The sequence below is a fragment of the Columba livia genome, chromosome 14, assembly GCF_036013475.1.
Source record: "Columba livia isolate bColLiv1 breed racing homer chromosome 14, bColLiv1.pat.W.v2, whole genome shotgun sequence".
Lineage (NCBI taxonomy): Eukaryota > Metazoa > Chordata > Aves > Columbiformes > Columbidae > Columba > Columba livia.
Window position 1 is genome coordinate 12,551,528 of NC_088615.1, and position 25,178 is coordinate 12,576,705.

The window sequence follows — 25,178 nt, forward strand, 5'->3', positions numbered from 1 at the left end:
CTAAGCAAACATGTTATTATGTATAAATAACTCTGAGCCCTTGTGCAGTCATTTGTATATTTAAAAGAGCCTAATTTATTTGTTTTCCCAGGATTTCCCTTCACAGATGCTGCAAAGAGATTTGTTTCTCTTCTTTCTGCAGGATTATGACTGCAATGTCCATTAGGGAGGATTATTTTGAGAAATAGTCTCCCCATCTGTTGCCTCTTTTAAACAGTGTTAAGTAGTATTTTTCCTCCCTGGAAAAACTGTCCACATGTTCCATTAGGGCTGTGCAGCAGCAGCCTGGAATGAGCACCTGGGAAATGCAACTGAGTGGAGCAGTCCCAAAGAACAATGTTTGTTTACATGAAAGTAAGAACGGTCTTACATTCCAGTAGAAAATTACGCTCATAAAAACAACGAGTGCATCCATTAAGGCACTGTAACCTGTGGCGTAAATCCCTTCATATCTCAGCAAGGCATTCTGCCTGCAGGAAATGCTGCTTTCTGTTCTCCTCTGCCTGCCTGGGTACTTCCAAGCCAAACTCTGGGCACTAGGGTCACCTTATCTATTTCAAGAGTGGAAAGAAAGAAATTTCACATGTAAAATAATATTTCAGGGCCAGCAGGATAATCAGTTCTAAACCAAATTAAAATTTCTGAATTTTTATTTCCCACATCTCCACTGAGGTCTGTGAAATTTCAGTTTTGAATCTAGACTTGTGAGTTTTGCCACACCTCTCTATATTTTTCCTAGAATCTGTTCCATAGACCCCAATTATAACACATAAGTAAATGTTTTGCTGGTGGTTGTGCAAACATGCTAACTTAGAGTCATAAATGTCGCTTCTGTTATTCCTCAGTATTGCTCGGAAATTATACAAGACTTAGTTAAGAAGCAATTCTGAAAAAAACCAACAATTTCATTTCCTTTTGAATTCTAGTTTAAATAATGGTGCAGGCACCTGCTTCTCAACATGCAGATGTAAAAGCAGCAGGTCAGCCTTTATTCCTGGATTCGCTCTGGCATCACTGTTGTTGACATCATCTGACAAAGATCAAAGTGTACCGTCTATCAGTTTCTTGACTTGTTCTTTGAGAAAAGTATGATCAACTAAATCTATACATGCTGAATGAAAAACATGAAAAGTTTCAGGAAACAAATATTCATGTATAGCTTCTGAGACACTATTCTAAAGAAAGAGGAGTGTGAAAGCCCCTTTCTAATGGTTTCTTGAAGTATCAATTCACTAGTGGATTCTCTGCTTCCACAGGCTGAAGGAATGGGCCAGCAGGAATACTGGGAAATTCAGCAAGAACACATAAAGTGCTGCATACAGGATGAACTAACCCCCCACACAGGTGAGGGCTGAGGACTGACCAGCAGGGAAGCAGGAAGAAACAGCAGTAACTGTGTCCTGGCAGTGATGACTGCAATTAGCAAGAGGTCATCTTTCACCATTACCTGGCCCCCAGGAGACCAGAGCAGGAGCAGTGTGTCTACTTTGGGGACCCCAAGTCAAGAAAGTTATTGATAAACTTGAGTGAGTCCCCAGAGTGCCATAGTATGGCTGCCCAAGGAGCAGCTCCCCAGAAGCCCCAGGGAGGTGGCTCAGAAGGCAGAGCCAGAGAAAACAGTCATTAATCAAAGTGGGGTAAAAAAATAACTCACTATGAGCATAATTAAGGATTGCAATTGATTGCCAAGAAAAGTTGTGAAGCCCCTATCCTTGAACCTTTTCTAGAGTTGGCCAGCAAAGTCTGGTTTAAAGTGAGTGAGAGCTGACACGGCTTTTGAGGAGGAGGCTGGATGTCAGACCCCATGCGGTCCCTGCCTGCCTGTCCTCTGACTCTCTGAGAACATCCCCACAATGTACTCAGGCCTCAGGGTGCAGCCTGACAATAAGCTACATTTTTCTCTGACAGGTTTTTAGGGAGATTTTCTGTCCTCAGTCCCAGTTCTGAGAGCCTTATAGTGCTGAAAAGAGTCAAATATTAAATTCCTACCATTTCTGTACTTCCTGTCACTATATGGCAGCAAAGCAGCTTCTCAAGCTTCATTTCATCTGAGAAAATACACTGTGGTAGGTAGTGAAGGACAAAGATGTGAGTATAAGCCTTCACAGTAGGGGAAATGTTTCTTTCAGTATACATCTAATTTACTAAGTGGTATATTTGTATGATACAGAACTATACGACTTCATTTTCCCTTGATAACACACTGTTCAAAATATATTATGAAGTTTATATTTTGGGGCAATAGGATTCTTAAAACCATAGAGAAACATTGAAACAGAAATCTGTCAACATAGGTAAAAGCTGGGATCTAGTCAACAACTGAGATCACCACACAATCTCCATTTCAGTGGAGAAGGGATGATTCAGATCTCTCTGTTTGTTGTCACTATATGGTCCATGTCATTTACAGGCACAAAAGAGGACACTATAAGAGAATCATGCTACTCTTTAACATTTACAAAACAATCACACAAAAAAGACAAGCAGGCAAACAAACAGGAAAAAAAGGAATAAAAGCCTTACAGGTCTCTTGCAGTCCCAGCAATTTGAAGACATTTTCTGTGCAGTTACAGTTCTGAGTATGTTGTAAGTAATACAAGTCCAAATAACATGAAAAGTAATAAGGTTCGGGTTTTTATTAGGAATATTTTTCTGAAAGTCATTACTTAGCAGTGGACTTTCATGTTGGAAAACTGAACTTGACAGACAGAGATGAAAAGAGTCTATAAACTTATAACATCTTTGGAAGTCACTTTTTTCCCGTCATTTTCTTTTGATCTTATAAGCATTACTCCTAATTTCCCATTACATGTTCTCCATTTGCTTTTTAACTCATATACCTCATTTCTCATTACCTTCAATATGTGTGGTTTTCCTCATTTTTGTTCTCATCTAAATAACAAAAAATGCATGCCTTTGGTTTTTTGTGGCATCAAATATTTTCATTGCCCTTTAACATATTAAATGAATGAATTTCTATCAGTTCTTGCAGAAAAAAAAAATATTAAAAAATATGTAGGAGACCATCATTTTAACTTTTGTGTTTAACAGCTTAACTGAACAATTGTCTGTTTGGTTTCGGCCCATTATTTAATTTATACATAGCACTTTTCTATCAGCCGTAGAAAGCAACACTGAAGTGACCTCATATACATGATTGACCTCAGCAAGCAGTTCCAGTGCTCTTGGATTCTTACCATAAGTAGGAATTTCAAGTTATCCAAAGATAATTAATCTGTGATAAATCTCAATCATCCTTCAAAACAGAAACAGCAGCTATTCCCTTCCTCTTTCCACCAGTACATACTTGAAAAGCTGGCATCATTCATCTCAGACTCAACTGCATTTACTCAGTTTTTTCACTTTTACTTTGAAAACATTTTTCAGGCGTTCTGACCATTCTTTCTGAACATTCTGAAATTCATCATATTTTATCAGATCCACTTCTATTTTTTTAAGGCCTAACTCTATTTCCTACCATGCCCAACCCCTCTTGCCTCTGGCTTGGCATCCTTAATGACTATAGTAAGGATTTTATTCATACAGATCATTAATTAATATCTTTAGTAATAAAAGGTCCAGAATAAACACCTGAAGAATCCTACTCAGTACCTGCCAGCATTTTAAAAGAAAATTGTTGAAAACAACTGAGAACAAATGTCTAGAACTAAATCATATATCCCTAATTTGCTCATGAGAATATCATACACAATATCAAAAGTCCAGAGTAAAAAATGTGCACTCCCTGCCTGCAAGCACACGTCGACTGTTACCAGGTAACATTTCCAATGTGTATTTGCACCCACTGTATTGGATGTGATCTTTCAAAATGCTGCAAGTTTGTTTACAGACATCAAAAAAACCTGAACAGAAAACAGGGCCATATTATGAGACTTCTTCTTCATCATTATATAAAGGCAAAAAACATGAACAAAAGATAAGCCCACCTTATAACTCAGACATGAAAAACAGATGTTTAATACTGTATTGATAACTATTTATACTGCCGTGTATCCCTACTCTTGCATAATTGATATAATACTTTAGAAAATTGACTGCGTCTTTCTGCAGGGGAAAAAAAAAAGTTCTTTATGCCTACTACTTCCATTAATGTTTTGGAGGAAGATATCAAAATCCATTTGTAATGGTCATACAGAATGGACATAACATTCTCTTGGCAAGGCTGCCTGTAAGACTTTGCCAGCACAGGCTCAGCAATTCCACACCCCCTCCTGATGTGGCCATTCCCGCTCCACTTACCTGCACAAAACCTGTGCCCAAACCTGCTCTTACACAAACGACAGGAAGATTTTCCTCACATTTACTTGGGAGGGAGATGCTGCCGTGCTGATGGAAACAGACTTTGAATCTTGCAGTCACAGGAAATACTGATACATCAAAATAGATCTGAAGATTATGTAAACTGTCTAAAGGAAATACTGAGTCTGGCATGGAAATGCAGAGCTTTTTGCTCTGTATTAGTGAACACTAAGTAAAATGTCAAATCTACATTGTATGTCAAGTCAGATTTTTTATACAAAAGGGATGACAACCACACAAAACGTCAATGAGGCTGGGTCTGATAGAAAGAGTGGCATGCTCTGAATGTTTGCTATAATACACATGATGGAGACAGGAGTCTTAAAATACTCTCTGATAAACAAAATCAGGTTTTCTACTGCTTTTACTTTTAGATCTTACTTTCTTGGTATGAGAGAAAATCAGAAACAGCAAAAATATCTTTACTGAGAAAACAGTAATTACAATTGTGAAAACTGACTTCCTGAGGTTAAACTATTTTCTGTCAAGGGGTGGCCTTTTTTTGCATTGATGTACAAAGACCTGGGCTTAGATAACCACAATGTCAAAGACAGCAGTTAAACATGCTCTTAATTATCATCAAAGTTCAGGAGACTGGAGCTTGGGCTTCATTCTAAACACACATTTCAAGTTGCTTCCTGTGGCCTCTTGTCAAGAATTTGCAGACTTTTCTCTTCTGAAAACTATATACTTATTTGTGGAAAAACTGATAAAATGCTTCTTTCTGAAATAAGTAATCACTCCTAAGATAGCGGAGATCTTTCCTTGTGCAGAAAACAAGCATCTGGTGTTGATGTTCTTGTTGCATTATAGATTTGGGAAAACCAATAAATGAATGAACCATGTTTTTCTAGTCTATGAGAACTTTCATTCTTCATGTGGGAATAAAACTAATATTATAGATGTGCAGAGAATAAATGAACAGATTTAGCATCTTCAAGAGCGTTACTTTTTTGGTAAGAGTAAATAACAAAAATTCTTAAATTTTTAATTTTCCAAAAGCATAAAAAATCATGCTTTATAAAGAACACAAAAAGACAGAACTGAACAACTAAAGGAAAAAAAGCAGGATCCTGTTCCTCACTTTATCACTCAACTATACCTTAACATAAAATAGAGCAATAGTGGACAGTGAACGTTTTCAATATAATGCAAACTAGCCATTAGCGGTATGAAATAACTGAGTGTTGATAGCTCTCTGCTATATATACAGTACTTCAGAACATTAACAAATCATTTACAGAACAAATTAATCCTTCTCATTGTGAGTATATGCAGATGAAAATATACTTGCAAGCATACTGGTCCATCAAATGTGCTGCTTCTTAGATGATTTCAAGAACACCTGTTTGGCTTCATTCCAATATACATATATCCAAGTACCATAATATAGTCATTGGAAAGTATCCTTTCAAAATTATTTCCTCAAATTTCTAATGTGTCTTTCCCTTTGGCACTCAGTGCCGCTTCTGTACACATTTTATTTCTTCCTCTCTCATTACTAAATAGAGAATATATGTAGTTACACGTTTACTTATGCCATGCAGGTACTGAAAGGTAACTTCCAAAACAAGTATGCAGTGGGTTGAATGATCACTGATCATAATCGTACTTCAAAACAACTGAACTAAACTTGTCCCACTGAAAGTACGTACTATGTGAATAGTGTTCCCTCATTCCTCCATATGAAGATTCTGGCATCATCCCAGAGGGGACAGCAGCACTGTCTCTCTGCTGTCCTTCACTTTTTACTCTCAGGAGCATGAGGAGGACAACTCTACCATTCTCCTGTCCCCCCATTCAGTGCCGGAATGCAGGATGCAGAACCTGCGTACCTGGGATGCTTTCAAAAGTCATCAGTCTTAAACGTAGAGATTTAGCAGAAGGTGTGGGGAGAAAGCTATGGTTTGAACACAGGGTTTTGAGATAAGCTCTTTATACAGTATAAACACACTCAAAATACTGTGCACAAGAAATCCTGCTAAAGAATTTATATGAATACATATCAAAATATTGCTCCTGCAAATCATGCCTTTTTGAGACTCCTGTGGAGGAGACATTTCTCATAGGCATTAATAAAATTGCTCAGAAAATAATCATTATTCTGCTCCTCAGAAAGCATCTTAGTGTGGTGATTTAATTACATAAGAGTTCAGTGCAGTGGAAATGGGTCCTCTAGATACTGTTCCATGATAAGAACGCTTGCTCGGGTCAGGGCAGGGAGATGGGGAATGCAGTTTGCTGAAGGAGGTTTATGAGGAGAGAATCTCAGATGTTTACAGCACAACATCGCATTCGTGAAGTCTGTGGCTGGCAGGAGCTTGTACATCTAAGTACAGCAAGAGAGCTCTTAGCCAAAAACTTGTTTTCTTTACTGTTTTAGCGCAAGATCAAAGCATATAAACAAACACAGTATTTTGGGTTTGTGTTTTGGTTGTATTTAGGCTACCAGCTTTTTTTCAGTAAGTCAAATATTCAGAGAGTGGTTGCTTAGAATAGAAACCTGATGAAACTGTTTAAATAAAAATCTTTCTGAAGAAAAAAAATGTTCGCTTTGCATAAAAGCCTGAAATACCAGTATATATACTTAGAAAAGAGTTTCCATTTTTTCATTGCTAAGCTCTAAGATAATTATTTAGAAAATCATTTCCCAAGCAGCACAAGATTTTGGCTTTTAAAATAATACAGTAGATTGAATCCTCTAAGAAATTGACTTCAGCTTGATAGATTTCTTGAAAGAATTTTTATTTTCACCTTTTTAGTCTTATTTTTTTCTTTTATTATGACAGCTCAAGTGAATCATCTGAATTCTAATAAATAGCACCAAAACAATGCTTAAATGATACTTTTTCAGTCAAATAATAAAATCCATCTGGAGTCCTATTTTGCCAATCTAGAACATCCATATTCTACACCAATTATAAGCAATTTGTCTGACTCTTTCACCCAGTATGTACAAGGGAAAAATAGCAGCAAGATTCAATATTAAGAAGCGACTATTTTTAGTTATATAACAATAAACAATTAGTTTTAAATTACATTTGCCAAAACAGACAGATCCATATTTGGATACATGGTGCACTGTAGTTCATCTACTTAGTACTGATATGAATGTAAAAATATGTGCATTTGCAGTAATGTTCAGGTAGACTTGACTAAAAAACTCTTTGAAAGGCCCAGATTTCTTGTCCATTAAGAAGTCAATAATAATCTCTAAACTATTATTTTAGTCTAGCACTACAGACATAATTTCTATTCAGTCCACCTCCATATCACTCCTTCACAAAATCTCTGTATTATATGCACATGAATTAACAGAGAACTAGACATCTAGGTCTTCTAACTGGAAAGTCCACCTACAGTCCCTTGACTTGTCAGTAAGTAGTCAGCCCTGGCAACTCCTGCTCTAGTACAGAATTTGTTTATCAGTGAGATAATAAACTAATATGCTAATAGAAAAACACACACCTCCCATACACAGCCACAAAAACATATGTATACTACTAAACGTACCAAACCATGAGTTACATGTCTTCTAGAAGTTTTGGAAGACACTCATTTTTGGTTGTCTCCACTTTAAAAAAAAATAAAAATTATACCCTTACTTATGAGCAGAAAATGTATTAGAAGATAGGCCACGGGAAAAGTGCTACATTGTATCAAATCCTAGAATGCCATCTAAGAAATGTTTTATATTGGATGCTATTTTCCTCACAAGTTCAGTATTTGTATATTTCTCCAGGGCTAGAATATGCTAGGAGAATACTGGAGGAAAACAAAATGTTATCAATGTCATTACTACTAGTATAAAATATATGTTTAGGTATAGCTTTAGGCAAGATATTTTTGAAAACACACAGATTCATGCAGTTCAAAATGCCTTTTTTCATAACTAGGATATTTTATTTCTGGCTAAAAGTAATTTGATAGATTTAATTTATTTTTCTTAGTACTAAAACAATGCTTGCTATGCAATTAGCAGTCTCCTAAATCATCACTAGGCAATTTAGCTACCTAGGCCTTTCCTTCTTCGGCATTTAAGAAACTGTCCCCAACCCATAAAAAACAGTTACCTCTTACCCAAATCTTATGCCATTTGAGAGACAGTGAAATTAGCATTTTATTTTTGTTTTTTGTCTAAAGCAACATAAGGAATTAGAATCTGAAACAGAAAGAAGCTCCAGATTACCTGGTGATATACTGACATTGGCAGAATACTTTTTTCTACTTTATCTATCCTTTATAATACTTTAATTTTTTTGCATTTGCTTTTTTGCATGTATCTTTTGTCTTCGTTGTTAATGTATGATGTAAAGTTTGATACACGAGAAAAAACAATTTTAGAGTAAGGAAAAGCCATCTATTTTTGGGCTTAAAGATCCAGACACATTGGAAAATGAATGGCAGCTGAAAACCTCCTTGTAAATGGACCAGCTGTCTGCCAAAGTACAGTAAGATACTCTTGGGAATGTTATTCTGGTCTGATATAGAACGAATGTTTTTGGAACAATCACTTCTGTGTTCAATTATTCTTCATAAGACATTTTTTCCATAAAAAACTGTTAAGTCATTTCTTGTGAAGATACCACATTTGTGCTCAGGGGCAAATTACTATGTGGGATTGGTTTATCACACAAAAGGTGTCAGGAAAACATTTCACACTCGGCAGTGTTCTCATGTAAATTTGGTCCTTTGTGATAATTTATTATGACGGAATTCTAAAACATCACTGTCTGATCTGAGCTTGTGGGCACAAGAAGCAAAACTCTGTGCTTCAAAGACAACACGTGTTCAAATAAAAAGCAGCCTATTGGGTTTTTGTTTTCTGTAGCAATTTTATCTGCTACAGGCAAACAACTTTTTTTCCCAGCAAATGTTATCATCATAACCAAAGATTATAATATTAAAACGTATTAAGCATAAAACCTGGTTTTGCTTTCTTTTCCTTCAGGCCAAGGTTGCAAAGGACTGCAAGGACAATTTCATATTTGAAATTATTTACAGTCAAAATTGCTATTACTTGAATATTGATGGATAAGTTTTATGTATTGTGGTCAAGTATTTTGATATCTAAATGATGTTAGCTGTGATATCTACCCTCTAGGAACACTGAAAAACTGACCATATCAGAAGTCAAAGACCCTAATTCCCACTACCTTAGTGCCTAAATGTCAACTGCACACATCAGAAAATAAAATTAAGTAGATCTGAAATGAAAAATTGATCGTAAAATGATGATTTAATTTTTAATACGCAGAACAAACTACATAATCTTCAGTGTATATTTGTCCATCAAATCCCATTGATATCCAGTTAACAGTGTGAATAGAAGGTGCAGCTAATGAAATACTTACAGGATTAATATTATCAATGGGCTATTATAGTTAAATATGTCATGTTTGGAAACAAAATTTGTTTGATGGCTGAAGGCTGGATGTGGGGTATTTTTTGAGAATCTGCGACAACAACTACTTTATCCATTTTCGATGGATAAATTTCATTCTGCATTTGGACACTGATATTTACCAGATTGCTCTGAGTATTGGCAGGTTTGAGCAGGATCCAGACATCAAATTTGGTTCAGACTAGACTCAGTCCAGAGGGAATTTTTGATGCTTTTATTCTATTAGGAGCATTTCATTTTCTCTCCATTTAAGTGTTCTTTAGAAGAATTATTTCTTTATTTCCCCCTTGAGTTTTAGAAAAGATGGGCTTGGAACTGAAACAGTGTCAGCTCACATGTCCCAGTTCCTGATAATTATGTTTGCGCATCAATCCCACAGTTTATAAACAGCATTGGGGAGGCTTGATGCTATCTATACTTGCTTTGGTTTTAAGCAGAAAAAATTTGGGAAATAAAAAATTGGTTACTCTAGGTCATGGTGCAAGTATCTATTTTAGACTGAGGTGCTCTTACTTTGGGAAATCATGAGATTCCCTGAATTTTTACTTCACTAGGAGCTGCTAAAGTACAATTTTGGACTAAGGAATTTGGGATTCTGGTTCCAAAATTTGGCTACGTCCAGCTTTTATAGCCATCTAGTGCTTCCCCCCATGGCCAGGAAGTATTTCCTGTGTCTGTGTAGCCTGGTTGTATTAGGGGGAGGGGAGATAAAAACCTTGCATGTTCCCCCTAATTCTATCACACTCTAAATCACCTCATTCATACTGACTCCACCAATGCTGCTTTCCCCATTTCCTGAGTTACTTAGCAACAACCATCCCTCCCTTTTCCACTCCCCCATCCATCCTTTCATTTTTTTTTCCTTTGCAATCACGATTTCCAGGCTGTTTAGAAAAATGAGGATGCTCAGCAGCACAGGGCAAGCTTTTCCTTCCAACCTCCCTTTTTATGCCTGCCAAATCCTTCTTGCCTCCCAAATGAAAAGCAAGGCTGCCTGCATATGTGTAATCAAAGGTTAAAAAGCACCCCGGCTGACACCACGCATGTGTTAATCTGTGCTGCAGCAGAGTGCATCATTTCCACTTTGACCTCAGAGTTAATCTGCATTCAGGCAGAAGATCCATAGCTTTATTCTTTTTCTTTTTTTCTCTCCTCTCATTTGCTCTTTCTATTGCTTTATCGGCTTTTGTTGCATGTGTGTGAGCGGTTCTGTAAATGTGTGCATGCATTTCTCCTTTCCTTGACTGTTTTTATTCTCCGAGTGTCTGCGGTTTTGTTGGTTTGGGGTTTTTCCCTTTGTTTTTTTTCTCTCCCAATTATATTATTCCCCTAGATTTGGAAGCTGCTGCCTGCTGCCTGAGCTGACGTTTCTGATTATATCTGCAAAGGGCTTGTGCAGATCTAATTTCTGTCCCCCTGCATATTAATTCCCGCAGCTGGGCGCAATGTATCATCCCACTGACGGGACCTGGTAGGGAGGGGGGGAGAACCACTACCAAAAAAAATTAAAGAAGGAGACGGATCCATCTGCAACCCAGAGGAAAGGGGAAAAAAACTGGTGGGGGGGTTGGAGAAAAAGAGATGAGTCCTCCAAATCCGACAAGCCTGGGGAGCACTGCATTCTTGAATCCTGCATTTTCTCTCAAAATGATGGTGTGGGCACTTCTGTTCCTCTCTCTCATCCAGTGGTAAGATGTGCTTTCTGATTCTGTTTGGGGGGGTGGGGGGTGAGGGAGGGCTGGGGGGCGAAGAATCTGTTTGCAAATTTGCAGAGCTGCGGTGAGAATGCCGGAGGTTTGGAGGGTGGCATTACATTCACCTATCTCCTAGCTGCTGAGATCTTACAATGTTTTATTTCTCTTACATTGTTGTCGCTCTGAAATGGACAGGGAGGATGAGCAGCGGGTGTGTATGATGGTGGTACATGCCGGGTGTTTCACAGAATTTGATGCCATATTAATGAAGCCTTTTATCTCTGAATTATTGTTTGCTACAGTGCATGGAGTTATAGTACAGCTGTGTTTTGTGGGCAGAATGTCAGTGCATTTGCGCTTGTTTTCACCTCAGCAGCCACATCATGGCTGTGCCCGGGCTACGGGCTCCCCGGTGCCTGAGGTTTGTTCCTCTGTCGGAGCCAGGGAAGGATCAAGGACCAAGGACGGGGCTGCAGGTCCCTGCATAAGGAGGCAGCGAGCTGCTGCCTGCATTTCCCAGCTACCGAAATGCTTTTAATGCCGATGGAACAAGCAAAGGGATGCAATAGCGTTCGCTGAACATACGAGATGAATGTTTACAGTGGCATTTACCCCACCTCACTGACACATGTGCTGTTTGAAGACAACCTGTGCATGCTGCGTATGTGTATTGTATTTATAAATGTAAAGAGCTAAAAATCTTAACAGCAAAGGAGGAAGGAGTTTGTATGTGGATGAGTAGAAAGTGGAGGGGAGGAGTGAGTATTGCTGCAGTGCCAAGCATTACGCTGAACTAGACATTCCTGCAAAAATTTGTGGACTGTGCATTTAACAGGTTAGATGAGAAAGTAGCACTGCATTGCAAAGTACCTGGCCTGGCCTTTGGGAACAGCCTCTTCTCACAGCTGCATAAGCCCTGTTGTCATCGATCCATTAAAGAAGTTAGTGCCCACTCTCTTTTCTACTATTAGTGCTGTATGCATCCAGCTTCTCATTTGAATTCACCTTCTTTATCTCCCCTTCTTTTACCTGGACACAACCATACTAAAAAGCGGGCTCTGTTTGCCTTTTTGTTTGTTTAAGAAAAATCAGACACTGAAGCTGCAGTGGTAGGATTTTAGGTCTAGGCAAAATAAAAGGCAAAAATTATTGGCCAAGGAAATGCAAAGTTGCTGGGCTTTAGAGTAACTTTCTTCTCATAAAAAAAAAAGGACTCTGAAGAATTCCTGTGAAAAGAAACTTAAAATGGTTGAAAATGGACTAGAAAGTGAAATAAAATTTGGTGTATCTACCATGAAGCTTTGTTATTGGGAGTATGACATGTAAGGTATCTCAGATTCTTACAGAATAATTTCACATTACTATGTGAAAACAGTGATGGAAAATGAGCTTTTACAGGATTTCACGAACACAGAGTCTCAGATTATTTTGACATAAAACTTCCACTAAAATAATCCCAGATATCTATCTGAACACGCTTCCTTTTTTTCACTCATCTTTCAGAATAACATACCCTGAGAAGAATTTTGCCTAAATTATTTCATAAATTTTAAAATAAACTCTTCATAATGCAAATTAAAGTTTTATCTCAGCAAAAGGTTCTATTTTCTCTTCAGAGCCATCTCATGGCCAAGATGGTTTCCTCTGACAGCTTCCTGACTTCACACTTTCAAAGAATAAATAATAGACACAGAAACAATACTAAAAAGTTACAAGTAAAGGTGAAAGTTATCCTTACTGCTTTATAAAAATATTTTAAATGAGTCAACCTGAAAATATTATTTTAATTCTAATAATCAGGACACTTTTCTCCTCCTGTTGTGGAAGAAACCTTACTATTAGCTTTGGAAACTCATGAACCAAGACAGAGTTATAAAAGTTAAACTTAGATACTGTTTATTTATACCCAGTTTTTCTTTGTTAAAAACCCATCAAACACTTCAGAAGGAGGGAATATCATTGTATTATGTGTCACCTGTCTTGGACACTGAATTCTTAAAGGCCAATGCATAACTCCATGTTATGCATATGAATAAAGGTGTTGACATCAATCAGAATACACACAAAAGTTTAAGTATTTGCAGAATCTGATCAAAGTAATTGAACACATGAAAACTGATTACCAATACTGTGCAGAAGTTTTCCCCCATTAATAAAAAAAAATATTATGTAGAGAAAAAAAATTGTTGCACAATCATTGATATTTAGAAGAATAGAGAAAGAAGAGGAAAGTTAAGGCATCATTCAGGTATTAATGAAAGCAGCTAAAATTTTGGCATTGACTTCAGCAAACCATGATTTGAATGAATTAAGAACCAATGACCTATTACAGCACTGCAGGATTTTACTTGGACAGTAATTTTATGTCTCAGTTTTATTACATGCACACAAGTACACCCTTACAATTGTGCACACTAACGTTTTAGGAAGTGCTTTCTTCAGATTTGATTTTTGACATTCAGAACTGCACTGCAAACTTCTTGCATAAAGTTCCCCATCATCTTCTGTGTCAGACTAGTGTAACAGCTTTGTGCAGTCCCTCAGACTGACTGACGCCGTGTTTCAGTGAAAATGAATCAAACCAACCCCCAGATTTCTGAAAACTATTCATCAAAATCTTGGGGTTTAGAAACACTTTAAAAATGTAAATAAAGTAGTTTAATATTTGCACACCTCAATATGAAGTTTAATTGGAACTATTTTTTTTTTATTACACTTGACATGAACACAGCGCAAAGTGATGTCCAGATGTCATATTCTGGACACTAGCTGCTTTTATTTTTTTACTCATTAGTGCCCGAGTAGTGTCATGGCAATGTTTTTATGCTGCAACTAGACACCTAAAACTGGAAACTATCAAGACGGATCAGAAAAAAAGCATAAATAAAGCAATCACTTTAGCACCAAAAGAGTTTGGTGCATATGTGAATATATGTATCTTCACTAGTAAATTACTGAATGTGGGAGTAAATAGTATTTTTTTCTTGTAAAGCACTATCAGTGTCAGTTGGGTTCTTGCACCGTGTGATAAGTGATATAATAACAATGATGAAAAGGGGTATGAATATCCCTGAGATGAACAGTCATTCAGAACTACGGTAAAGGTTGTTACCATCAGTTTGGTATTAATCCTGCAGCTATAGCTATTAGTACACTCGCTTTCAATAGTTTCACACAGTGTACAGCACTAATACTAAGTCAGAGGCCCCGTTGAAGTCACTTGGAGTGTTATTGGAATAAGGAGTTGCTCAGCAAGAGACAATTTCTCAATTAACAAGGAATGGTCCCCTTTAAAGAAGTATCATAACAGGAGATGTGAATCTAAGTGCTTTAAGTGATGACTTTATCCTTTTCTATGATACTATGTAACTGAATATTTAGTGCTGATTGCCCTATATGCCACAGTCTTTGTTTCAGCAGGGCTGAGGCTCCATGGACACAGGACCTGTCCTCTACCTGGTCAGGGTTAGCAAGGCCAGTGACACTGCCTCTGAGTTTCCCAGCTAGAATGCTGGGACACAACTTGGAATAACTACTATTGGAATAAAGAGACTAAAAATCCAGTGATCTAAAGTAGATTTGAACAATTAAAAAAAAATATCACCATCTAATCATTAATAACTTGATGGGGCAAAAAAGATTACAGACACTGTTTCCCCACTTGCAAGCATATAATAATTCAGAGATGTGAATTAAGCCTTTTAACTAACTTCTGCTTTAATGACTATACCACCTAACCATAACCTGCATGACAAAATCCATGTATTCCAAAATACTCCAATGACTATGCAAAGTCTTTCAGAAAGTCTGAATCCTCAAAAATCTGAGAAGTGAAATTTGTTGATACAAAACTCTAAAAACTAACTACAGTAAAAATAGCTGAGGAAATGAATCTACACTTTGAAGTTAGCATTTCCCATATGATTCATATTAGATGTCTTCTTCATGGCCATACAAATCATGCTTTTTGGTCTTAAGTTTAAATTGTTCTTGATTAGTACTGATCTGGAAAAAAAACCTGATTGATTTGGATTGTGGTCGCATTGTTTTCATTTTTGTGCTACACTTGCTCTGTTGGCATAAGTCAAGAAATTCTGTAACAGTTGCACAAAAATTTAAATGGGAAGAAGTCTTTGATAGAAGTGAACAAGTGAAGGGAAAAGAAGCAAATGTCTGGTCAAGGGAAACTCATCCCAAGTCTCAGTCCCAGTACAATTAAATTCTTATACACTTAAGTAATGACCACCACTTTCTCCAGCAAATAACTGAATTGTGATTTGAAACCATGACTTATTAAAGGATTAGATAAAGCACTAGACACAGGTGAGCAATAACAGATGAACATGCTCGTAGGAAGGTTGATTTTTTTTTCATATTCTGCCTCTTATACCTGTTGAGAGTATATCTGTACTGTACATGATCCATATACTACCTTCAAGAGTCACATTCAAGTATCTCCAAAGCAGAGGTAGCTCTAAGGTCAATACCTCTGGGTGTCTGTGTCCTGTACTGGGGGCTGCACTGGCTCACTTGAAGCCAGCTTTGTACCCCATAGCCTTTGCCTTGTTATGATCAACTACTCTACCTATTAAAATTCTGTATATTCCTAGATATAAAGATTCTATTAGGGTGATCATTAGATTTCTTTTAAACATTCATCAGAATAACTAGAGTGTACTGTGGCTCTCTATTTCATTGGTACAGCCTGAACTGCTGCTTTACAAACTATTGTACCGGCAGCCCCACTCACAGCCCTATACAGAAAAAGAGGTAGATTATGTGAGAGCGGCAGTGAAGAATACAATGCTAGCTGAAGGATTGCTTCATATGGATTTGGGCTTAGAAGATATACACGTAAAAAAAATAGTTGGCATAGGGATGGTAGAGCTGAAGTTTTTTTAAAACGCTCATGCTTCATAGCCTATCTAGTATTGTACTTTTTTAATAGACATTTATTGCCAAATAAATTCACTTTAACACAGATGGTAATGTTTGATTGTTCATTTTCCCAGCTATGTCTACTAAGAAATCAACATCTTATCCTATACCTAATGAAAATCTCCACAATTTTAGGACTCTCCTCACATGACAGGCCTAGTTTTATCCTCTCAGTAATCTCCATCCCACTGAAGTCAGTCTGTTGGTGAGGAAAAAGTCAGGACCTATACAGTGTAAATTCTTACAGGCAGTTATGTGTTCATAAGGAAGAAGTAGGAAGGAACCCAAAGTTGAATTGTAACTCAGTAAGAATCTTTAAGTGTTTCTTACACTGCATAATGCTTTTACTTTTTGCAGAAAGCTCTCAACACACATTCCAGCTAGGTTATTTGCAACACCTCTAACCACTTTTTTCTTCATTCCTTTTTTATTCTGTATAGATCAGGTTAAACTTTACACATCACTTCAGCCCACAGACTGTAATGTAAATTGATCTGAAGTGGCACATAGGTTTTGTCCTGGCCCTCTGGACTTAAAGGAATTTCCCCATTCAAGATCAGGGCTTGTTTTCTGTGAATGGAATAAGAGCTAGGGAGACTTTGAGGCAGTAAAGGAGACGTTTATTTACCTCTTTTTAGAAAAGATATGACATCTGACAATAGAAATAGACACCCAGGTTACTTCACTGGAAGTAGAGTTATGCTTCTGGGCTCAAAGGTGGAAGCTGTTTACTTAGAACAAGAAACATTCATTGTAAGAAGACTGCAAAAAGTACCATGTGTAAATTGCAGAAAAAAATGGTTATTCACCGTAGTCAGGTAAGTATAATTATTATTAGGTAGGACAGACCCATTTCATAGAATAAGACTAAAAATGAACTTGTTGAGCACTAATGAAATTAAGGACTATGATTGCCCCTAGTGAATATATCCAAAGCACAAAAATTGGGATGAAGAGTTATTTTAGCTGAAGGAAAGATGAGAAAGAAACAGCATGAAGTGTCTATCGGTGACTTCCGATGACTTAAAACTGTTTCAGCATTCCCTGTATGCTTCCTTTTGATACTGGGTTATGGCCCAAGTGATCTTGAAACTAATAAGAAGTATACCATGAGAATGTGAATTCACCTAGTGTGTACACCTATAGAGGCGTATTGTCTTCACAAGCATGTTATTTAGGTGAGCTCCTGGCTCAGAAGAGCTCTGGTGCAATAAGTAGGAGCTTTCTTGTTGTTTAAATTGGGCCCAGTTTCCCATTTGCAATGCCCAGAAGTAACCTGCTTGTTCGATTCTTCCAATTAAGAGAAATTCAGCTTTGCATTAAGCCAGAAGCTGAAGAAAACAGAGTTTAGTTTTATCTTTAGAAATAAGAAAATAATGTTACTTGCTTTTAAACTTGTCATATGAAGTGGTTAGAAATTCATTTATATCAGAATGTGTAACCATCTCCTTCAATGTGAGAAATTTACAAAATACTTTTTTTTTCATCCATATGAATAAAGAGTGGGAAGAGGGAGATAGTGGGTACATATTTTCACAAGTCCCAGCACCTGCCAACTGGCTGAGACAAACTGAGGTAAAAGAGGGGCGAAGGTGGTAGGTTGAAGAAAGCTATTGAGAGAACAGTGAGGATTACAGCTAGTGTGATTCTGGGCTATTTGTATAGTTGTGACAGGAAATTAATATATGAGTCTTGTATTGGGTATTCAGTCTGACACACAGTGATATCCTCTTCTTTATATAACAGGGTAATATTTTTAACACAACTACTGTCAAAAAAAGGAGGCTTTAATGCTGCTGAAAACCAGCGGTGACTGTAGAAGCAGAAGAGAAATGTAGCAAACACCTTCCCATGTAAATGACTACTCAGCTGCATAATGCTTTTTCATCTGGTGTCCTAAGCAACATGGAAAAAGTTAACTGCAAAAGTACTACTTGTTTTCTTCTATATAAAGGGCATAGGGTACCAAATGAAATTTTCATTGGCTGCCTGAAAACTTACAAAAATGTTTTGTTTTTCTAATCAGTGAGGTAATGCAGAGCCCAGAGATTTATATAGATTCAAAAAGCACAAAAATACTTCAAAGTCCATTAATCTCAATGGTAACATTTCTTTACAGGAAATCTCTAGGTGCATGTTTCTGGAAGTGAAGAGATTTTACTAGGGAAGCATCATTATATTAATGCTCTGATCTTTTGCTCTTAGCTTCTGCTGTTGGCATCTGCCAGATGCAAAATACAAGGCACAATAGATAGCTGATGTGACCCAGAGTAATCATCACATTATGATAACTGCAGTGTGATAGCAGGTAATAGAACTTCAGTAATTTATACAAGAATCTCTATGCAACAAATTATTATCATTAAGGAAGAAAATCACTAATGTGTATGGCAGATTTTCTTATCTACAGGATCAGTTCTACTTTTTCAGATCTAGTGGAAAGACATTTCACACATATTCTGTAAAGTACAACACTATGCGTAGGCCTAGCTGTGAAATCTGGCCATTGTATATGAAACTAAATATTAGTCTTACAAGATAGAACTTTCATCTGTTCACAGCCAGCCAGCACAACACTAAAGAAACAGCATTTTTACAAAACTCCAGACAATTTATACAGATTACCAGAAATAAAACATCGATATACAGAAAACAAACAATTTAAAAGGAATGAAAGGTCATAATGAGCATTTAAAAGGAATGGAATGAGAAGAAGATGTCTACTTTTTATGCTTGCATTATTTCTTTCCAAATGCTGCAGGCAATCATGTATGAAATTGTATTTTTTACTGAATGTCATCTTGGACTTTGTTGTGAACCCTTAAGAGGAAAGGCTAGCCTTCTTCTGAGCTCTTTATCATCTTAAGCTTTTTGAATGCTCCATGTTCTACAGAAAAATACCTATGGTTCTATACATTGATGAGAAATGTATCTTAAAGAGGATCTCATGCATACTCGAAATAAAATTCTGACAGCATTCCCTGAAACGCAGTGGGTTATAGGAGAAAATGAATGTTTTCCGTCAATTGTGATTCAATGTTATATTGTGTAACACAACCAGCATGTCCTGGTCATATGAAGCTTTTGTTAATCTGTAGTAAGATATCTTCTGATCTAAATAGAAATCTGCCTGCTGTGACAGATTGAGGATTATCTACTGAATTCCACTTCCATTTAATTCCCTTAGATTATTTTTCAAGAGAGAGAAAAAGAAATAGAAGGAGAAATAATGAGAAAAAGAAAAAACAAGAATAATTAGTAGTAATAAGATAATGCTAGAAAGCACTACTAAACTAATCAATACATTGTTGAATATATTATCAAGTGATAACACACTTCTGGGACTTCCTGATCCATGTAGATGTTTGATAGAGCTGGAGGAAGCATGTCACCAATCCAGAATGAATTAAAATGGTCAGATATAAAGAGATCAGTCATCTCTTGGCCATTTTGTGTGCATCCTATGAAAGGGCGATATAGGATGAACTCTGCTTTTCCCCTCCAAAAACTGATGAAGACACAAAAGACTTCACACTGTAGATTAACATTAAAGAGGTTTCAATCAGATGTACAGCAGAGACTGATGCAGGAAAGAAGAACAGTTCATCGAGGCATCTGCAACCATCTTTCCCGTTCTGCTATCCTAAACAACATATCTGGTTTCTACTGTTATAGGCCTAAGAGCCATTCTTCCAAAATTTAGGCACTCAAACTGCCTCTGTGTGCAGAAAAGTAATCACCTAATCCCCCAAACCCCAATAGTATAATTCTATATGTTGATGTGTAATATTTTCAAAACAATTGCCAAACATTTCCCAAACAGATAGCACACCAAAGACAGACAAGCACACAAATGTCCGTGAATGAAGAATGCCACCAAATAATTGATATATAATTAAAATTACAGTCTGCTTGACCTTCTACAGATGAATAACTGATATCTCTTAGAGTTACCTAGTACAGAGAGCAGGGACTCTATCTGTTAGCCCAGAAAGGCTTTACAGTTACTGTGAATAGGAGGCAGAACTGGAAGAGATAAAGAAGTGAATTATGAAGGCTGGAATTATACAGCATTTTAACATAGTGACAAGAAGCCTGCTATTACTTCTTATAGAAAACCAGTGCAGGGAGTCAGAAAGATGAGTTCTCATGATCAAATTAAAAAAGAAGAGAAATACAGAGCAACTTTTTGCAAGAATTAAAGATAGCCTGTATATATATTTTGGAAGTTAGAGGCCAGGGAAATGCCATGCTCAAATAAGAAGACAAGTGAGAAAGCTGGTAGTAACTCTCAGTTATGCAAGTAAAAGGAGAGAGAAGGGAAGTAACTCCCTTACTACAGTAAGTAACTTTGGCTGGAGGAGTGCTCATGCAGTAAGATGGCTTGGAAATAAGAGGAGGTGTTTGATCCATTTAATAATATCTACACTGCAAAGAGCTGTCTTAGTAGCTGAACTTGACGACTGAAAAGATGCCTTTTGGCTTCCGTATGCAGAACAGAAATGGCGCATTTTGATCCTACAGCCTTTGATGGCTGTGAACCCAAATATGTTTGAGTATTATAGTTTTGTTTTGTAACATAGTAAAGGAGTCATTTTCTTGGAAGGTAAGAATTTGGAAGAGGATGAGATTACTAGTGGAAAAATACTTAGAGGACATTGGAATACAATCACAAATATTGCTGCTCTTTTACTGGACCAAAATAATTACCTAGGATCAAAGACTGCATTGTATTGAATAAACATATTGGATATTTGTAAGCTCTTTGAGGCAGTGACAATCAATATTACATTAATAATAGCTCTTTTCATTTTATTTCCCTGGTTTCTAAAGGAAATGTTAAAAAAAACCTCTCTAAGCTGATTTAAAGACTTAAAGCATGCACTTAAAATGACTTAAAGCCTTAATAAAGCTCAAATGCAGCATATAAGATTAAAGTCACCACAAACGTTTAAGGCCAAATTCTTGACTCCCAAGCTCAGTACAGCCAATGAGGCTCTGGACACATATTTTAAAGGCAATGGTGAGCAACATGAAAATATACTTCTCTGCCATGGGTTATTGTGATACAGATCCACAACTCTGCCTTCTTGATCTTAACAGGTTGTAAAACTAAGATACCTTTATTCTGCCCAGGTGGGGACAGTGTTTCTTTCCTCTCACAACATGCCACCACTTCTTATAGAGTTCATTTCTCAGAAATTAAATTGAGCAATTCCAAAATATTTGTTATTAATATCCAACCACTTTGAAATATTTTTATACTCAACTATTACATTTTAACCACTTAATATCCAGTCACTTTTGCTCTGGGTATACTTCATAATAAGGATTATATATATAATGAGTTACAGAATTGACTAGTCAGTCCTCTAGGGATTATATGTGTGAAAACAAACCTTATATAGAGTTTATTTTAAAAGGCAATAGAAACAATTTTAGCCTTACAGATTTCAAAGAGTGGATTTTATTTTAAGCTCTGAAATAAAACTAATCTTTGGCCAGAAACCAAGAATTTTAGCTCACATAGTAACTTTGAAAAATTCTGAGTATGTGAAGGCTTGTAGAGAGTATTAGAGGAGAAAACTGTTTACGGCTTTAATTATACAATTCGTTAAGGAAGAAAAAAAAAAAGGAAACATACTATATCTGTAAAGTCAACTCTTCTGTTATGGTCCCCAAAGCACTATGTCTTTTAATCTCCCTATAGCAGATAAGCAGCAGAGGTGATTAAATTCAGTGCAACATATATTCAGATTAAAAAAATAAGAAACATTTGTCTTCTGCAATTGTTATCTGCACATGCAATGTTCTGAGCTCCTCAATAAAACAGTGATGGAAGGATTTAATGAAAAAAAAAAAAAAAAGAAAACCAGAAGCTTAATAGTCTAAATATGTCCAATCATAAATAGTACATTTTAGTTTACCTGCAAGAATTCCAGACAGCATATAATGAATGCATTCCTTTACCAGAGACTTGTCTGCAATGGCACCTTGGGAACCTGGAGGAGGGGCTAAACTGGGGTTCAATTCTGCAAGGTTTTAAGCATTCAAGCCTTCACCTAGGAAAGCACTTTCAGTCATGTTTAAATGTTTAGCAACATGGTTTTCTCCACCAGGATCAGAATACTGAGCAATTGGCAGTATGAAAAGCATAATCCTGGAAAATCTGACAGATATAATCTAAAAGGGTGAACAATGTCAGCAAGTGTATTCCAGTTATGTCCTCACTTCTAAATTATTTCACTCATAATGTCTCCCGGAAAATTGTAGGGCTTAGAATAGCACCTGTTCTCTAGTTAACGTACTATTTTGATTTGAGATGTGTTTGCCAGATTCCCCATGGATTGAGGAGGATAAAGTTTTGCTTCAGTGGTTTCTTCTCATCAATACTCTGCCAGTTATTCTGCATAAGTCTGTATCTCATAAAAAGCTGTTAGAATTGTGGAAAGGGAAGCTGAAGATTAATTTATTCACGTGGGAGACATGCTATGATTAGCAAAACATCTACATCCTTCCTGAGCTTCTGCTCATGTTCCATTAATTTCAGGGGTTTACCCTGTTTCCAGGTCTTGAGGTCTCCAACCTCACCTGATGGTCCCATCTGGCATCTGCACAAGTGATCAAAAGACTCTTCTTGTTTTCAAACATTTCTTGATTATGCACTTTGGATAAGATCCACAAAAGACCAACAAAATCTCTAAAGCATTGTGGTGCCTTCTCTGCACACATAGAAAATGGGGTCTGAAACCATCTGTATTTTGCCAATTAGCTTATTCTTAGTTGCCATGATGCCTTGTGTGACCACCTTTGATAATTCCATGGATCTTGCTTCAGTTCTCACAAACAGTACAATCCCCATAAATGACACCACATGTAGCTGGTGCTCACATCTCTTAAAGGGAGACACCACAGCTGAGAATGGACTCGTTCAAGATGACCAAGTAATGTCAGATGGTAACAGCTTGGTCTACCACTGCTTGGTCTTTTATCGATTCACCTTAAAAACTTATATGCCATGGTGGATGCTCCATAGAGGTCCAAGAAGGGGCCAAGGAAACTTGCTGGGAAACTGGATATTTTGGCCTGAATATATAGATGTTTTGGTTTACATCTGAAACAGTCTCTGCAGCACATTTAGTGCATCCTTTGATTTAGCCACAGTACCAAGCTGCAGTGAAAATGCGGAGGAAAAAGAAATCCTCTTATATAATCTTTCAAACTGAAGGAAATATTTTCACCTCTGTATGTCTTTCTGTACTTTGTATCATTCTCTGTAATATCTTTTGCACTCTGTATTATGCCATTGCTAAACATATTTTGAAACTCTACTTACATGAGTCTACATCCCCTAGACCTTAATGTGGTTTCTGCCCTCCAGGAATTTCAGAAATAAATCGGTAATTGTTGTACCTTATAAACTTTGTTCCCAATGCAGTTTTTCAAAATAATATTTTTTTAATATATTTATGGCTACATCTACTGCTATTTCCGATCCTTGCAGCCAGTTCCACACATTAATCAAACCCACTCAGCTTCTGCAAGTACTTGGTTATGGTTCTGATTCTTGCCATCTTTCTCTATACTTGAATACCATCTACTAATAAGTTTCTAGTAGCTTTCTCTTTAAATGTTTTTTGCCTTTTACGGAGACAAACTGCTCTGATCATAATAAGAACAATGACAAGTCATACAATAAAATTCTACTATATTTAATGAGAGATATTAAAAAAAGGTATGCCAAAATATTTCTGGAGGAAAAAGAAAGTCTGGGAGATATGTATTTACATGTGTGTGAAACAGAAATTGCTCTTATTTTCCTGGTGTTTTGACTAGGTTTAATAGTCACATTTAAATATAAGGGATGGGAAGATAGGCTTTGCAGTAATCATTATGTCTAGCCCACTCAAATGTGAAAAAATTTCAGGGCTGGATAGAATTCACATGTTATGTGCCTTACATTTGACTTATTGGAGACCAAGAGAAAGGCCAAAAAGAGAGAAATAAAACATGGAGTGAACCCATGCATGGTTTCTTCTCCTTAAAATAAAGTTACAGAATCATCATGTTATTCATTACTTAGTAACATTAAAACAACCATTTTTCAGAAAAAGGTTTTTAAGTTCTTGCATAAAAAGTTGAATATACTTAATAGTGAGATTTTCTTTCTGTGGATATCCAAAGTACGTGGTTTACATATTTTCCTGTACCCCAGCAGTTCTATTTGAAATTGCATTCCAAAACATTTGTCACAGTGGGACACAAATAGGAAAGGAAGATGTAGCAGCTTTGCATCAATATTTACCTTGGAAGGAACATTTGTGTATTGTAGCATGTAGCCCTGCAAGACAACATTGCCATTGCTAATGACAGGCATAATCTTTGCACCAAGCTTGCAAGGCCCCAGGACAGAGGCTTATCAGACCTTCTGGGTCTGAACTTTTCTTGACCTGCCCACAGCTTTGTTTTATTTGGTTTAGCTGCTGCACCAATTTCTCTAATTGCCCTGGCATCTACGGCTAATTTGTTTGACCTTTTGTATGGTACAACCATAATTTTATATAGGCAATAGTAACAAGCTGTGACTCTGTGAATAATGAATTATTTACATAGTTATGTAGTGCAGAGAAATACAAGCCTAGGATGACAGTAGAGGTGCTAGCAATCCTTAACCAGAAGCTAGGGTGTTCATATGCCTCACAGAATTAAGGAGCTCCTGACATAAAGCCACCCCAACAGTACCAACCACCAAAGAATTCAACAACAAAACCAGCTCAGGCCATTTCAACAAAATAAATCAATTCCATAGAGGAAATTCAGGC

The 25,178-nt window shown here is 36.8% G+C and overlaps 1 protein-coding gene across 7 annotated transcripts in view; it reads left to right on the top strand.

Annotated features, from left to right (window-relative positions):
* The first annotated feature begins 10,502 nt into the window (after positions 1-10,502).
* GABRG2 (gamma-aminobutyric acid type A receptor subunit gamma2) overlaps positions 10,503-25,178 on the top strand; it is a 67,631-nt gene continuing 52,955 nt past the window's right edge. For 2 of the 7 annotated variants that reach the window (XM_065030063.1, XM_065030064.1), the window contains exon 1: positions 10,582-11,412. In XM_065030063.1, coding sequence (XP_064886135.1) covers positions 11,306-11,412 — 107 coding nt within the window. In that variant the 5' untranslated portion in view covers positions 10,582-11,305. Of the gene's footprint in view, positions 11,413-25,178 lie in introns of all 7 variants that reach the window. The other 5 variants (XM_005503517.3, XM_065030062.1, XM_065030065.1 and 2 more) reach the window with 4 other exon arrangements.